This window comes from Engystomops pustulosus, chromosome 6 (assembly GCF_040894005.1).
Source record: "Engystomops pustulosus chromosome 6, aEngPut4.maternal, whole genome shotgun sequence".
Taxonomy (NCBI): domain Eukaryota; kingdom Metazoa; phylum Chordata; class Amphibia; order Anura; family Leptodactylidae; genus Engystomops; species Engystomops pustulosus.
The window spans coordinates 53,624,555-53,640,610 of NC_092416.1; the positions used below are offsets into that span (position 1 = coordinate 53,624,555).

The 16,056-nt window shown below is 45.0% G+C and overlaps 1 protein-coding gene across 2 annotated transcripts in view; it reads right to left on the bottom strand.

Moving 5' to 3' along the window:
* The window catches only part of TMEM51 (transmembrane protein 51), a 35,282-nt gene that overhangs the window by 4,607 nt on the left and 14,619 nt on the right, over positions 1 to 16,056 (bottom strand). Inside the window, exon 1 of one of the 2 annotated variants that reach the window (XM_072156130.1) lies at positions 256 to 641. In XM_072156130.1, coding sequence (XP_072012231.1) covers positions 256 to 599 — 344 coding nt within the window. In that variant the 5' untranslated portion in view covers positions 600 to 641. Of the gene's footprint in view, positions 1 to 255; positions 713 to 16,056 lie in introns of those variants that run through there. The other variant, XM_072156129.1, reaches the window with a different exon arrangement.

Consider the following 16,056-nt stretch of genomic DNA (forward strand, 5'->3'; position numbering starts at 1 on the left):
ACCAGGGCTGATCTGAACTTATTAAGTGAGGTCTCTGGTACCTTGCTTAAACAGCCCCAATTATAAGACCGAAATGGTTTCCAGTCTGGTAGTGCATTCAGTTTTCAGGCCATACTTTGGGTGGCAACCAAGTTTGGACAAAAGCACAGATGCCATACCAAGTCTTACTTATGGTGGAGATAATTGACCTTCCATCTCTCAACTACAAAAACATGATCTAGCTTGCAAATATGATTGTTGGCAGAGTCTACTCACTTTTCATCCAGCGGTGCTGGGCGTGCTTCTTGCTGGACAACCCTCACTTCCTCCATACTCAAACGGTGCTTGCGCTTGCTGCGTATGCTTAAGCAGATTGACAATAAAAGAAGAGCAATTCCAGATCCCACCAGGACGTAGGCTACCGAGAAAGTCTTACTCTTTAGATTAACATCCACATTGTTATGTGGCGTGCTGGCATTACCCTGAGGTGGCGCTGGGTGGTCATTGCTCCCAAAACCTGGGACAAGGTTCCATACTGCCATCACCACACCGAGTACAAGTAAGCCCACTCCAATGGCAGTAAGAGCATAGTGGGTTCCACTAGATTTTGAATGTGCCATGGTTACAGATTTCTCCCAACACAGGCGTAGATGGCTTCAACAAATCAGATTACATCTCCTGCACGTAACCGGAGGGTAGGTCGCTACCTGCTGTTCATATACATCCTCGAAACCTGTTAAAAAAGGGGGAAAAACCCATCAAATTCTAAGAAACTTAGAAGACAACCTTATTTTATGTATAGATATAGTATTCCACATTGGACAATAGCTCATTCAATAAAAGAGAAATGTACTTAACATCCGCGGCCTCCTGGATCGTAAAAGTTTAGGGAGGACCAACATAGGCAGGGGCGTAACTAAGAGAGGCTGGGCCCCATAGCAGATTTCTGCATGGGGCCCCCTTCCCCATAAAAAAATATATAAATATTTAGGCGGCATTCACATAAACATATGCCCGCCTGGCTATAGCCTGGCAGGCACATGTCTGGAGTGCTGGAGAGGTGATCGCGGCTCACCCCTCCACTCTCCATAGAGAATAGAGCCGCATGGTCGTTGTTACGGCCATAGATAGATCAGGCTCCATCTCTTTTGCGGACATGGCTCAAAACAGTGGGTACTCGTTGTGCTCACTGTACCGAAGCACTATAGATGCCTGTGAGGGATGTATATCCAGCAGCAAATTTGCAGCCAGATATACGTCGCTCACACGTACTTGTGAATGTACCCTTATACATGTTTATACAACTACACACATTTATACACTCCTATATACGTACATTTATATACTTATATACACACATATAAATTTCTACACTCGTATATTCACACCTATATACATACATACAAGTATACACTTATACACACACACATTTATGCACTCTGTTACACTGTGTATACAAACTCATAAAGTATATACACACATACTGAATATAAACATCACATATACTGCATACACATTATATACTATATATATATGTTAAACACACTTACTGTATATACTGACCATATATACACATACATGCAGCATAAAAACTCCATGTGCACACATGTTGCATATACATACAGCATATACAAACACATACGGGAAATACACACACAGATTCAGTATATAGATCATTTACATACATACCATATACATAGCAAAAACACACATACATCATATATGTGCATATATTTAAATGCTTATATAAATATGTGCATGTATAAATACAGTAGATGCATATATACACTGCATATACTCAAGGAAAATACAAACAGCACACAAAAGTAGAGAGTAGGGGGTGCAAGCTCAATAGGACCAGGCCCTAGGCCTAGGGCCTTCAATATATAATCACGTATACAGGTAGCACTCCAAGACGTCCAGCATTAGGTGAAAAAAATGTTCTTCTTTATTCCATGTTTGAAAAAGGCTCCTAGCGAGCCAAAATGTGGCTGTACTTTGCTGTACTTTTTAAACATGGAATAAAGAAGAACATTTTTTTCACCTAATGCTAGACGTCTTGGAGTGCTGCCTATTTTCGTGATTATACACAGATATATGCATATATACACAGTATATACACAGTATATACAAATACACACAGATATATGCATATATACACAGTATACAGGCAGTCCCCGGGTTACATACAAGATAGGGTCCGGAGGTTTGTTCTTAAGTTGAATTTGTATGTAAGTCGAAACTGTATATTTTATAATTGTAGATCCAGGAAAAAAAAATTTTGGCCCCAGTGACAATTGGAGTTTAAACATTTTTTGCTGTAATGAGACCAAGGATTATCAATAAAGCTTCATTACAGACACCTTACAGCTGATTATTGCAATCTAGGACCATAGTAAAGCATTCAGAGAGCTTCACCAGAGGTCAGAGGGGTCCGTCTGTAACTATGGGTTGTCTGTAAGTCGAGTGTCCTTAAGTAGGGGACCGCCTGTATACAAATATACACAGATATATGCATATATACACAGTATATACACAGTATATACAAATATACACAGATATATGCATATATACACAGTATATACACAGCATATACAAATATACACAGTATATACACAGATATATGCATATATACACAGTATATACGCATATACACAGTATATACGCATATACACAGTATATACGCATATACACAGTATATACGCATATACACAGTATATACACAGTATATACATATATACACAGTATATACATATATACACAGTATATACATATATACACAGTATATACACAGTATATACACAGTATATACATATATACACAGTATATACACAGTATATACACAGTATATACACAGTATATACACAGTATATACATATATACACAGTATATACATATATACACAGTATATACACAGTATATACAAATATACACAGTATATACACAGTATATACAAATATACACAGATATATGCATATATACACAGTATATACACAGTATATACAAATATACACAGTATATACATATATATACACAGTATATACATATATACACAGTATATACATAGTATATACACAGTATATACACAGTATATACACAGTATATACACAGTATATACACAGTATATACACAGTATATACACAGTATATACACAGTATATACACAGTATATACACAGTATATACACAGTATATACATATATACACATATACATACACATATATACACAGATATATACACATATATACACAAAGATAAATACATAAGTATATACTTACCTTATCAGACGCTTTGGGGCTGTATGACTGCTTTGGGGCGGTGATGACCGGGCCGTGGCTTCAGGCTGGTGTTCAGGTGGGTAGGTGGGTGATCAGATGGGTGCTTGTTTGTCCGTGGGGGGGTCGTGGTGGTTTGGGCAGGTGCCGGGTGCTTGTTCAGCCGCCGGGGGGCCGTGGTCGGTCGGGCAGGTGCCGGGTGCTTGTTCAGCCGCCGGGGGGTCGTGGTGGTTTGGGCTGGTGCCGGGTGCTTGTTCAGCCGCGGGGGGGGGGGGGTTGTCACACTGGGGGAGTCAGGCGGTTGCCTATTATGCTGCGCTGGGGGTGGGAGGAGTGCAGGAGTCGGCGGGTACTTGTTAGCCCATGCGGGCTGTAGAGTGAGGAGGAGGGGCATCAGTCCGCTCTGTCAGCGGCCGCCTGTGCCAGCATGCAGCGGGATAGGCAGGCGGTCACCTGGGGTCGGGGGGGGGAGGGGCTTGGTAGCCACCTTCGGTCTCCCTGTGCAGGGGGCGGGCGGCTCACGGAGGGGGCGGGCGGCTCACGGAGGGGGCGGGTTTAGGAGCGGACACAGAGGTAGGGGCCCGGGGGCATGATCCGGCAGGCACCGACACTGAAGGGACACTGAATGGAGTCCGTGCATCCCCGGGCCCCTTAACCTCACGGGCCCCGTAGCAACCGCTACGGCTGCTACGGCGGTTGTTACGCCACTGCCCGGGGGCATGATCCGGCAGGCACCGACACTGAAGGGACACTGAATGGAGTCCGTGCATCCCCGGGCCCCTTAACCTCACGGGCCCCGTAGCAACCGCTACGGCTGCTACGGCGGTTGTTACGCCACTGAACATAGGATAGGTAATCACTGCATGTTGAAGCTTTGGGTGGTAGGGATGCCTGAAAGGCTCCCCATAAGGTTAAGATCCATGACCTTAGGTTGACTTTTATGTCTTTTGGGCTATTCTAAGCCAACTTCAGCAGATTACAATAGGTGGCTATTACATTTCCTGATACAAGCACACAGTGACATAATGTTGATTTTGGAGCGAGAACACAAGTAGCACTTGCGGCCATTACTTCTGGACTGTACACAACATTTACATATGTTCTTTGAAATCATTTGTAGGTTATAACACAACTTTCTTGCGCAAACAATTAAGGAAACTGCAGCCAAATGGCATTTAATCAGCTCTATAATACTGCCAAGAGGAAGCAACATCTAATAAAGAAATAAATGAGCCTTAGTCAGACAATGACAAGATCAGAAAAAAAATAGGTGTTGACATAACCAGTTTGTTCCTTCCTGGAAATCAATTGTGGATTGAAAAATGGACAACTCAAAAGGTGATTCCAAGGATTTACAGTAAAATATCAGATTGGTGGGGAGTTTGACTTCCAGTATATACAATACTGTATAGCCAGGGCCGGATTATAGGCGGGGCTCCCGGGGCTCGAGCCCCCACTTGGGGCCCCCACCAGATCGCACCTCCTGCGCGCCCGCGGCTGTATGTAGCTGTGTTACTGAGGATGAGGCGGCTGTATGTAGCTGTGTTACTGGGGGCGAGGCGGCTGTATGTAGCTGTGTTACTGGGGGCGAGGCGGCTGTACGTAGATGTGTTACTGGGGATGAGGCGGCTGTATGTAGCTGTGTTACTGGGGATGAGGCGGCTGTATGTAGCTGTGTTACTGGGGATGAGGCGGCTGTATGTAGCTGTGTTACTGGGGATGAGGCGGCTGTATGTAGCTGTGTTACTGGGGATGAGGCGGCTGTATGTAGCTGTGTTACTGCTAGGATAGTGGAAAGGAAGCAGGAAGACATGTGTGTATGCTACACTCAGTGGGGGCCTCCACCAGATTTTGCGCCCAGGGGCCCCCACCAACCTTAATCCGGCCCTGTTTATAGCAGTAAAAATTATAAAAACACAGTGCAGCACACTTCCATACCACAGGAGCCAACACCACAGTCCGAGACCGATCCAACAAGTCCCACTTTAAACAATAAAAAAAGAAGGAGTATAAAAAACCTGACCGGAGCTCCCAATGATTCCAATACGCCTGTTGTTCAAAGATCTTCAATTATATTCTACCGATGAGGAAAGTTTGGTAACAAGATGTAGGTCACTATTCAGAACGTCCTTAAGGTGCAGTTTTCTCCATAAACTCACTCAACAGTGTGGTAGCAAAAACTAAAAGAGAAAGTAGGCACCAAATCGCATAGTACGTTTTTAAAACCTTGGATTTTATTCTTAAAAGTTATACTCACAAGAGTATGTTTAAAATGCGCATAAAACAGTATACAAAACGGGACGCCAGCACCACTCGCTCGCCCGACCCTGGGTTTCGCCGTTCTCAGCTTCTTCCGGGGCGTCTGTATAGCAGTACTATCCAATATGTCAAATAGACAGCTCAAAAGGTTAAACTCACTAATCCCACAGATAGGTCATTAATAGTGATGAGCATACTCGGACCGGCTCGTTGCTCGGACGAGTATTTGCCCTGCTCGATAACGAGCATTTAATTTAAAAAAAAAAAAAGTGAAGAACAGTAAAAAGATACAATTAAAACATTTAATTTAATTGTTTAATTGAAGAAAACAGTGAAAGAACACAGTGCAGAACAGATTGCAGATGTTCGGGAACATCTGCGATCTGTTCCGGAGACACGCGTGCAGAACGGTGTTCTCCGCAATAGCATTTGAAGAACAATATGTGTGAAGAACACATTACAGATGTTTGGCAACATCTGCAAGTTGTTCTCTACACATATTGTTCTTCAAATACCATTGCGGAGAACACCGTTCTGCACGCGTGTCTCCGGAGCAGATCGCAGATGTCCCGGAGACACGCGTGCAGAACGGTGTTCTCCGCAATAGTATTTGAAGAACAATATGTGTGAAGAACAACTTGCAGATGTTTCCAAACATCTGCAAGTTGTTCTTCACACATATTGTTCTTCAAATACTATTGCGGAGAACACCGTTCTGCACGCGTGTCTCCGGAACAGATTGCAGATGTTCCCGAACATCTGCAATCTGTTCTGCACTGTGTATTTTCACTGTGCTCATTAAGTTTATAATTTTACTGAAAAATGCTCGGGTCTCCCATTGATTTCAATGGGGCTCGTTACTCGAAACGAGCACTCGAACATCTGGAAATGTTCGGCTCGAGTAACGAGCACCCGAGCATTTTAGTGCTCGCTCATCTCTAGTCATTAACAATTACCATCGCCTAACAGTCTCGATTTTCAGGCTTTGTCCCGCTTTCCCACCCGGTGGGAGGTATGTGTCGGGACATCAGCTCTGCTGGCATCTTCCAAAACGCTAATAGAGCTGATTACAGTAATGGCCTGACACGCCCCCTCTGATGCCAGGTAATACAAGATAAAGTTTATTTATGGGGATGTAAGGGAAACTATTTTTAGCTACAAGAAGGGCGTCCGTTAATAGGGCTCTATGGGAACCTGTTTCTAGCTGTATGTGTAATAATGTGGTGACATTAATCCACCCCTAATTATACAGACAACTTCTGGTTTTAGCGTTATGCACAGAGCTGCCGTAGAAATAAGCGCGTCACCTTTTAGAATGTAGGAACCAAAAATGTCAAATCCAATTCTATTATGTAAACACAGAAACAAACATTGTTGCCAAAATAATATACTGTCGTTTATTTTCGATAGTCAGAAAAATTAATTTACCAATGGAATTTGCAGTCACGTAACCAGAACAGAATAGTATGTTGTGGAATGTCACATTACTGGATTGTCCCAAACATAACACAAAATGAATAGCAGGACAGGGGCAAAAGCAGAGTGCCCTGCTGAAGGACCCTGTATTATGTGCCCTGCGCTTGTATATATCTGGTATACGGTATATACACACACGACAAATAAATTACATTAGAAAGAGGTAAAACAGCTCCTCAAAAAAATTAGGATTTTATCACCTTCCCTCTAGTATGTTGAGTATAACAATCCGATCAGTGACCCTCACCAATCACAAGATCAGACCCTCACATTTTACAGAATAACTGTGGTTCTGTTTTCAGTAATATATTAGAATTGCTGTTTCATTCTATGTCCAGCTGCTCCGTTCAATATTATGACAGCATCAGAAATTGATCACCTTTTTCTAGCACTACCACATTTGGACGTTAATGAAGCAGGCTCACGGGCTGAGCCCTCTTCATACTCAGCTGGTGTTTGCTGCACAATGGAGCAAACACCCGTCGCTAGCACCGATCATGGGTGTTAACACTGATCACCTCCGCCAAAGCTGCCAACGGCATTAACGTGCCCCCAAGCCCTTTCCCTAGAACGAATAAAAAAAAAAAAAATCATAAACGTTATGCATGGTTGCGTCCCAAAATGTTCGATCTATCAAAATATAATTCGATTTTGTCCCTGTGTTTAACCCTGTAACGGAAAATAGTGGCCAAAATGTTTTTTTTTTTTTTTTTGCCATATTTTGCAAAATGTAAGAAATTAAATTAAAAGTGATTAAACGGCCGTACAGTCCTCAAAATGGTAGCATTGAAAAAGTCATCAAAAGTTGAAAAATAAATGACACCACCTACAGCTCCATACACCAAAGTATGAAAAAGTTATTAGTGCCACAAGACGGCAAAATGAAGGATTTTTAAAGGTTTTAATTTTTGTAAATGTATGAAAACATAAAACCTATACAAACTTGGCATCCTCATGATCCTACCGACCCAAAGAATAAAGTAGACCTGTCATTTGAGGCACTCAGTGAAAGTTGTAAAATCCAAGCCAACAAGAAAATGGCGCAAGTGCGTTTTTTTTTTTTTTATAGTTTTCACCGCATTCAGAATTTTTTTCCTGCTTCCCAGTACACGGCATGGAATATTAAATACCATCACTATGAAGTGCAATTTGTTACACAGAAAGCAAGCCTACATAGCTCTGTACATGGAAAAATAAAAAAAAAAAAACAACAAAAGTTAGATTTTTGAAGGTGGGCAGTGAAAAATGAAAATGCAAAAAATACCTGGTCATTAAGGGGTCAATGTGCACTCTGCACCCCCATCTTGACAGAATATTTTGCCAATGTATTTAATAAGAAAAACTGAAATATCACATGGTCATAGGTATTCAGCCCCTTTGCTCAGTATTAAGTAGAAGGAGCATTTAAGCTTTTAAGCTAGTACAGCCATGAGTATTCTTGGGAATGATACAAGTTTCTCCCCCATGGATTGGGGGATCCTCTGCCATTCCTCCTTGCAGATCCTCTCCAGTTCCTTTAGGTTGGATAGTAAATGTGGGTGGAAGCCATTTTCAAGTCTCTCCAGAATTGCTAAATCAGATTAAGGTCAGAGCTCTGCCTGGGCCAGTCAGGAATAGTCACAGAGTTGTTCTGAAGCCACTGCTTTGTTATTTTAGCTGTGTGCTTAGGGTCATTGTCTTGTTGTAAGGGGAACCTTTGGCCCAGAGCACTCTGGGAGAGGTTTTCATCCATGATCTCTGTGCGTGGCTGCTCTTCAGTTGCAACCAATCCTTCTGTACCTGCCTCCATAGCATGATGCTGCCACCACCACGTTTCACTGTCGGGATTGTATTTGGCAGGTGAGGAGCAGTACCTGGTTTTCTCCACACAACCCGCTTAGAATTAACACAAAAAAGTTCAATCTTCTTCTCATCAGACCAGAGAATCTTATTTCTCATAGTCTGGGAGTTATTCATGTGTTTTTTTTTCCTATGTCTTGCACTGAGGAGAGGCTCCTGTCGACACACTCCGCCATAAAGCCCCGACTGGTGATCCCATCTCCCTCTGCATTTCTGGAGCTCAGCCACATGATCTGGGGGTTCTCCTTTACTTCTCTTACCAAAGGCTCTTCTCCCATGATTGCTTAGTATGAATGGATTGCCAGGTGTAGAAAGAGTTGTGTTCGTCTCAATCTTCTTTCATTTAAGGATTGAGGCCACTGTGCTATTAGGAACCTTGAGTGCTGTGGAAATTCTTTTGTAAGCCAGAATTGTACTTTGCCACAATTTGGTCTTTGTGCTCCTTGGGCAGCTCCTTAGTCCTTGGGCACATGATGCTCCATGTCCATCATGTGCTCTGACATGCACTGTGAGCTGCGAGGTCTTATACAGACAGGTGTGTGGCCTTTCCTAATCAAATCCAATCAGTTTAATTAAATACAGCTGGACTCCAATGAAGGAGTAGAACCATCTCTATTAGGATCAGAAAGAAATGGACAGGATGTAAGTTTAATATAGTTGTCACAGCAAAGGGTCTGAGTACTCATGACCATGTTTTTATGTTTTTCTTGTTTAATAAATATTTTTAAAATATCTATATTTTTATGGGTCAAGGTGGGGTGCAGAGAGTGCATTAATGATCAAAGAAAGAACTTTTTGTACATTAGCAATTGGCTGCAATATAACAAAGCGTTAAACATTTAAAGGGGTCTGAATACTTTCCGTACCCACTGTATGTTCAAGCTTCAGCTCCATCAATTAGCAAGAAGAGGACCCTCTTGTTAATAGTGGGTGGCCTAGAAATCGCATTGATAGGAGATAGCCTTAATACTAGCTACAGCCCCATTAAAATAAATAGGGTTGAAATGCAATACTGAACTCAGCCTGTGGAAAAGTGCAAGACCCCCTATGAATACATTGTGCTATGTGTGCCCCCTAATCGTGGAAACCCTTTTCATAGTGAATAGTTTTAATATCTGGCCTTCTTTCAGATACGTTATCACACTTTCCACTGTATAGGAAATATACTGTCGTCTGGAATGTACGTAATAAATCCAGACTGTGGATTCTCCAAATTTCGCTTGTCCCCATACGGTTTTTATTATTTTCAAGAATGTACCCTATGGGATTTAAAACTTTTTGTAGTGTATATGCCAATTACCTTCAGAGGCTACTTGGGTCATGGAGCAACCTCTGTGAGCTCTAGAGCGAAGGCTACTTCCCCGAGTCGCGTCTGTAGAGCTGCCCCACCCCCCCTTCCCCGCGCCTCCATGACGACTGTGAACGCGGAAGCACGACCCACTTCTGACAGCGGCTACTCCACAATCTCAGTAGCCTCTGAAAATAATTAGCATATACTCTAAAGTTTTAAATCACATAGGGTACATTTCAGAAAATGGTAAAAACTGTAAAGGGATGAGGGCTATTTGGGGGATTTACCAAGTAGATTGCCTTTAAAGGAAATCAACCACGAAAAATACAAATTAAAAAAAAAGAAAACTACAAATACTAACTTTCACTCTTCTTCATGCAGGTGCTGTCCGTCGCTAGTCTGGACATCCTGGGAGAGCAAGGGGAATTCACACCTCAAGCGTGACGACACCTCGATCCTCAATCATGGGAGAGGTAGGTGTGTGGATATGCATAATTAGCAGCCCGGAGCGCCAGATATCTTGTCCCTGCACTCCACAAATTCCGAAATGTCAAGCTTAGCTACAGGGATCAAGATGAAGAGGAGCGGAGGAGAGTAAATGTAGGTTTTTTAATGTTTTTTTGTGACACAGAAAACAAGACCAAACACAGCTCTTTATGCGTAAAAAAAAAAAAAAAAAAAAAGCTTTATAGATTTTTGATTGTGGGGAGCGAAAAATAGAAATGAAAAAACAAAAAAGGGCAAGGTCCTTAAGGAGTTAAAGGTGTATTCTGGGAATGTGAAATTTTCATAAAAGTGGCCCAACATGTAAAAAAACATATCTGCATCTGCATAAAAACATATTCCCCTTTATCAGCTGCACACATTATGGCCGATTTACTTACCCGGTACTGTTGTGATCCCCGAGGTGCGTTCTCCGACGAGGATGAATTCTTCAAGATTGTGCGTCCATTTTCCTGCATGTGTCGCTTCCCCGCTGAGGTCCGCCGGAGTTCACCATCTTCTTCCCGGTGTATGTGAGTGCATTGTCTTGCGACACAATTTGAATTGTAAATCCCGCACTTAGTAGAGAATCAGTCAGGTTGTCCGTCACACCCTCCGATTTGTGTCGCATGCAAGTCGGCGCAATTGCGCCAATATCCAATCGCGTGTGCCAAAAACCCTGCTTAGATGCGACGCAAATCGGAAATAGTCGGGAAACCCGGCGAAAATGCGCCATGCGGACCTTTAGTAAATGTGCCCCATTGTGTAGAATGGATACAAATGACGGTTTGTGCCCCCCACCCCCCACCTGCTAATTCACTTGGCATGAAGAACCATGGGCCAATAAATACATTCTCCGGGATTGGAATGTCGTTTCTTTGTTGGAGAGAATTCTAACAAGTGACTGTTACACAAAAGTCTCCAATTAGACTTTCAGGAACTTTGTGCTGCAAAGGATGAGCAATACAGCCACAGTTATCCAGCCAAGAGGGCACTCATCGTGTGGAACATTTAGAGGACAATAGAAATCATCAATTATACATGTTTATAAACCGTGGGATGACTTCTGTTAAACGGACTGTTGTTTTACAATATGCTCTATTTTAAGAACTGCGATTCCTTCATTACAAGATGACTGCTCTGTTCAACTGGAGCCAAAGATGCTACTTAAAGGAAATTTGTGCTGGGCTGCAGGTTGTATAGTCGGTCACTATTGTACATGGCACCTGATAGGTTGGGGTTACTCACCTATACCTCTTAAAGGGGTTTGGCCACTTCAGGTTTTTTTTAGTTTTTAAATAATATATGTATAACTTTACTACTAAATTACCAATATGCATGTATTAAATATTCTGCACCAATTTCCAGAAATGTAAAGTAACGTTATAGTTCAGCAATGTCTTTTACCCCTTTAAAAGCCAGTCTAGTCCATAAAATGGCTGCATGTGGCGGTGATGGGTAAACTTGAAGGAGCTGAAGATTGTTTAAGATTAGAGATGAGCGAACATGCTCGTCCGAGCTTTAGCGTACTCGAAACTGCTCGTTGCTCGGACGAATACTTCGCCCGCTCGAGAAAATGGCAGCTCCCGCCGTTTTGCTTTTTGGCGGCCAGAAACAGAGCCAATCACAAGCCAGGAGACTCTGCACTCCACCCAGCATGACGTGGTACCCTTACACGTCGATAGCAGTGGTTGGCTGGCCAGATCAGGTGACCCTGGGATAGACTAGCCGCTGCCCGCGCTGCTCGGATCATTCTGTGTCTGGATGCCGCTAGGGAGAGAGCTGCTGCTGGTCAGGGAAAGCGTTAGGGTGTTCTATTAGCTTACTGTTAGGCAGGAGTGATTCTCCAAGAACCCAACAGCCCTTCTTAGGGCTACAATAACGTTCTACTTTTTTTTTTTTTATTTGCATCTAGTACCATTTTGTGAGGAATTAGCAGGGGGACGTTGTGGACGTTGTGTTTAGCTCTTAGTGGCACACATATCCACCTCAAACACCAAAGTGGGAAAATTTAGTAGGGGTTGGATTTCAATTAGGCACAGTCTGCCATTTTTCCTTTTTTATTTTACGTTTATTTTGTTTAATAACTCAGTGTCATCTCATCTGGCATAGTAGTGTGCTTTCATACTTGGCTAGAAAATAGCCATAGGAGAATCCAAACGGCTTACGCCTACAGTAGCGTTATATATTTGATTTCTGGTTGATCTGCTGGTGGCTGTACTTGCTGCAGTGCATCTACTAGCCAATTGTGAGCAATTTGTAGTGAGACTTGCGACCGCTGTGTTTTGCGCTTAGTGACGCACATATCCATTGCAAAGACCGAAGTGGGAAAATTTAGTAGGGGTTGGATTTCAATTAGGCACAGTCTGCCATTTGTCCTTTTTTATTTTACGTTTATTTTGTTTAATAACTCAGTGTCATCTCATCTGGCATAGTAGTGTGCTTTCATACTTGGCTAGAAAATAGCCATAGCAATAGGATAGCATTGTTTGGTTTTAAAAACTCAAAAACACAAAAAAAAAAGTTAAAAACAAAATTAAAGCTATAACTCTCATTTTAAAAATGTTTAACCCGAGGGCTAGGGGTAGAGGACGAGGGCGGGGACGTGGGCGTCCAACTACTGCAGGGGTCAGAGGCCGTGGTCCTGGCCGGGGTGAGACACCACCTGCTTATGAGGGAGCAGGGGAACGCCGCAGAGCTACACTCCCTAGGTTCATGTCTGAAGTTACTGGGACTCGTGGTAGAGCACTGTTGAGGCCAGAACAGTGCGAACAGGTGATGTCGTGGATTGCTGACAATGTTTCGAGCAATTTGTCCACCAGTCAGTCTTCCACGCAGTCCACCCATGTCACCGAAATCGCCACTCCTCCAGCTCCTGCACCTCAGCCTCCTCCCCCCCAGTCTGCCCCCTCCCAGGAAAATTTGGCATTTGAACCGGCATACTCTGAGGAACTGTTTTCTGGACCCTTCCCACAGTCACAAACCACTTGTCCGGTTGCTGCTGAGCAATTTTCCGATGCCCAGGTTTTCCACCAGTCACAGTCTGTGGGTGATGATGACCTTCTTGACGTAGTGGAAGTGTGTAAAGAGGTGTCCGACGATGAGGAGACACGGTTGTCAGACAGTGGGGAAGTTGTTGTCAGGGCAGGAAGTCCGAGGGGGGAGCAGACTGAGGGATCGGAGGATGATGAGGTGACAGACCCAAGCTGGGTTGAGAGGCCGGGTGAACACAGTGCTTCTGAGACGGAGGAGAGTCCTCGACCAGAACAGGTTGGAAGAGGCAGTGGTGGGGCCAGACGGAGAGGCAGGGCCAGAGCTGGTGCATCAGCGCCAAATGTGTCAACTAGTGAAGCTCCCGTGGTGAGGGCTCTTGCGGCGAGGGCTAGATCTTCAGAAGTCTGGAGGTTCTTTAAGGAAACACCGGATGACCGACGGACTGTGGTGTGCAACATTTGCCAAACCAGGCTCAGCAGGGGTTCCACCACTACTAGCTTAACTACCACCAGTATGCGCAGGCATATGAATGCTAAACACCCCACTCAGTGGCAACAAGCCCGTTCACCTCCGGCCGTGCACACCACTGCTCCTTCCCCTGTGTCAGCTGATAGTCAGCCCCCTGCCCAGGACCCTGCCACAAAAACCCCATCGTCGCCTCCACGATCCTCCACAGCATCCACCAGCGTTCAGCTCTCCATACCCCAGACGCTGGAGCGGAAACGCAAATATAGTGCAACCCACCCGCACGCCCAAGCCCTTAATGTGCACATCTCCAGATTGCTTAGCCTGGAGATGCTGCCCTATAGGCTAGTAGAGACCGAGGCCTTTCGCAACCTCATGGCGGCGGCCGCCCCTCGGTATTCGGTCCCCAGCCGCCACTGCTTTTCCCGATGTGCCGTTTCTGACAAGGTCCACCTGACCACGGACACGTGGACGAGTGCTGCCGGGCAGGGCCACTATATATCGCTGACGGCACATTGGGTTAACTTGGTGGAGGCTGGGACCGAGTCTGACCCTGGGGCTGGTCATATACTGCCGACGCCGAGGATTGCGGGGCCTACCTCGGTCCAGGTGTTTCAGGCCTACTATGCCTCCTCCTCCTCCCACCCCTCCTCCACCTCCTCCTCCGAACTACCATCCGTGGGCACGGCGCCATCAGTCGGTAGCTCTAGGCACAGCAGCAGTGCCGTCGCTAAGCGACAGCAGGCGGTGCTCAAACTGCTGAGCCTAGGCGACAAAAGGCACACCGCCCAAGAGCTATTACAGGGCATCACGGCGCAGACTGATCTGTGGCTGGCACCGCTGAACCTGAAGCCAGGCATGGTTGTGTGTGACAACGGCCGTAACCTGGTGGCGGCTCTGCAACTCGGCAGACTGACACATGTGCCATGCCTGGCCCATGTGTTAAATCTGATAGTTCAGTGTTTCCTCAAGACATATCCCAATCTGTCTGATTTGCTCACGAAGGTGCGCCGCATCTGTGCGCATTTCAGGAAGTCCAGCCCAGATGCTGCCACTCTCAGGGCAGCGCAGCGCCGCCTCCAACTGCCCGCTCACCGACTGTTGTGCGACGTGCCCACGAGGTGGAATTCAACACTGACCATGTTATCCAGAGTTTACCAGCAGCGCAGAGCGATTGTAGACTGCCAGATGTCAACTTCCACCAGAAGTGGTAGTCAGGTCAGTCAGCTTCCTCAAGTCTACAATGAGGAGTGGACGTGGATGTCTGATATCTGTCAGGTGCTGAGTAACTTTGAGGAGTCAACACAGATGGTCAGTGGCGATGCCGCCATCATCAGCCTCACCATCCCGCTGCTTGGCCTGTTGAAAAACTCTCTGATCAGCATGAAGTCGGAAGCTTTGCGCTCGTCACAAGAGACGGGGGAAGAAGATTCCCTTGTTGATAGCCAAAGCACCCTCAGGTCTGTTTCTCAGCGCATATCGGAGGAGGTGGAGGAGGATGAGGAGGAAGAGGAGGAGAATGTTGGCGAGACACAAGAGGGGAGCATTGCTCAGACCTTCACTGTTCAGCGTGTATGGGCAGAAGAAGAGGAGTTGGAGGAGTTGGAGGAGGAGGAAATGGGCAATCAGGCCAGTGAGGGGAGTGAATTCTTGCGCGTTGGGACTCTGGCGCATATGGCAGATTTCATGCTAGGCTGCCTATCCCGTGACCCTCGCATTCAAAGAATTTATTCCAGCTCCGATTACTGGGTATTCACTCTCCTGGACCCACGGTACAAGCAAAATCTTTCCACTCTCATCCCTGCAGAGGAAAGGAGTGTGAGAATGTATGAATACCAGCAGGCCCTGGTGCACAAGCTGAAACAGTATTTCCCTTCTGACAGCGCTAGCGGCAGAGTGCGTAGTTCTGCGGGACAAGTAGCGAGGGAGAGTAGGCGAGCAGGCAGCTTGTCCAGCACTGGCAAGGGTACGCTTTACAAGGCTTTTGCCAGCTTTA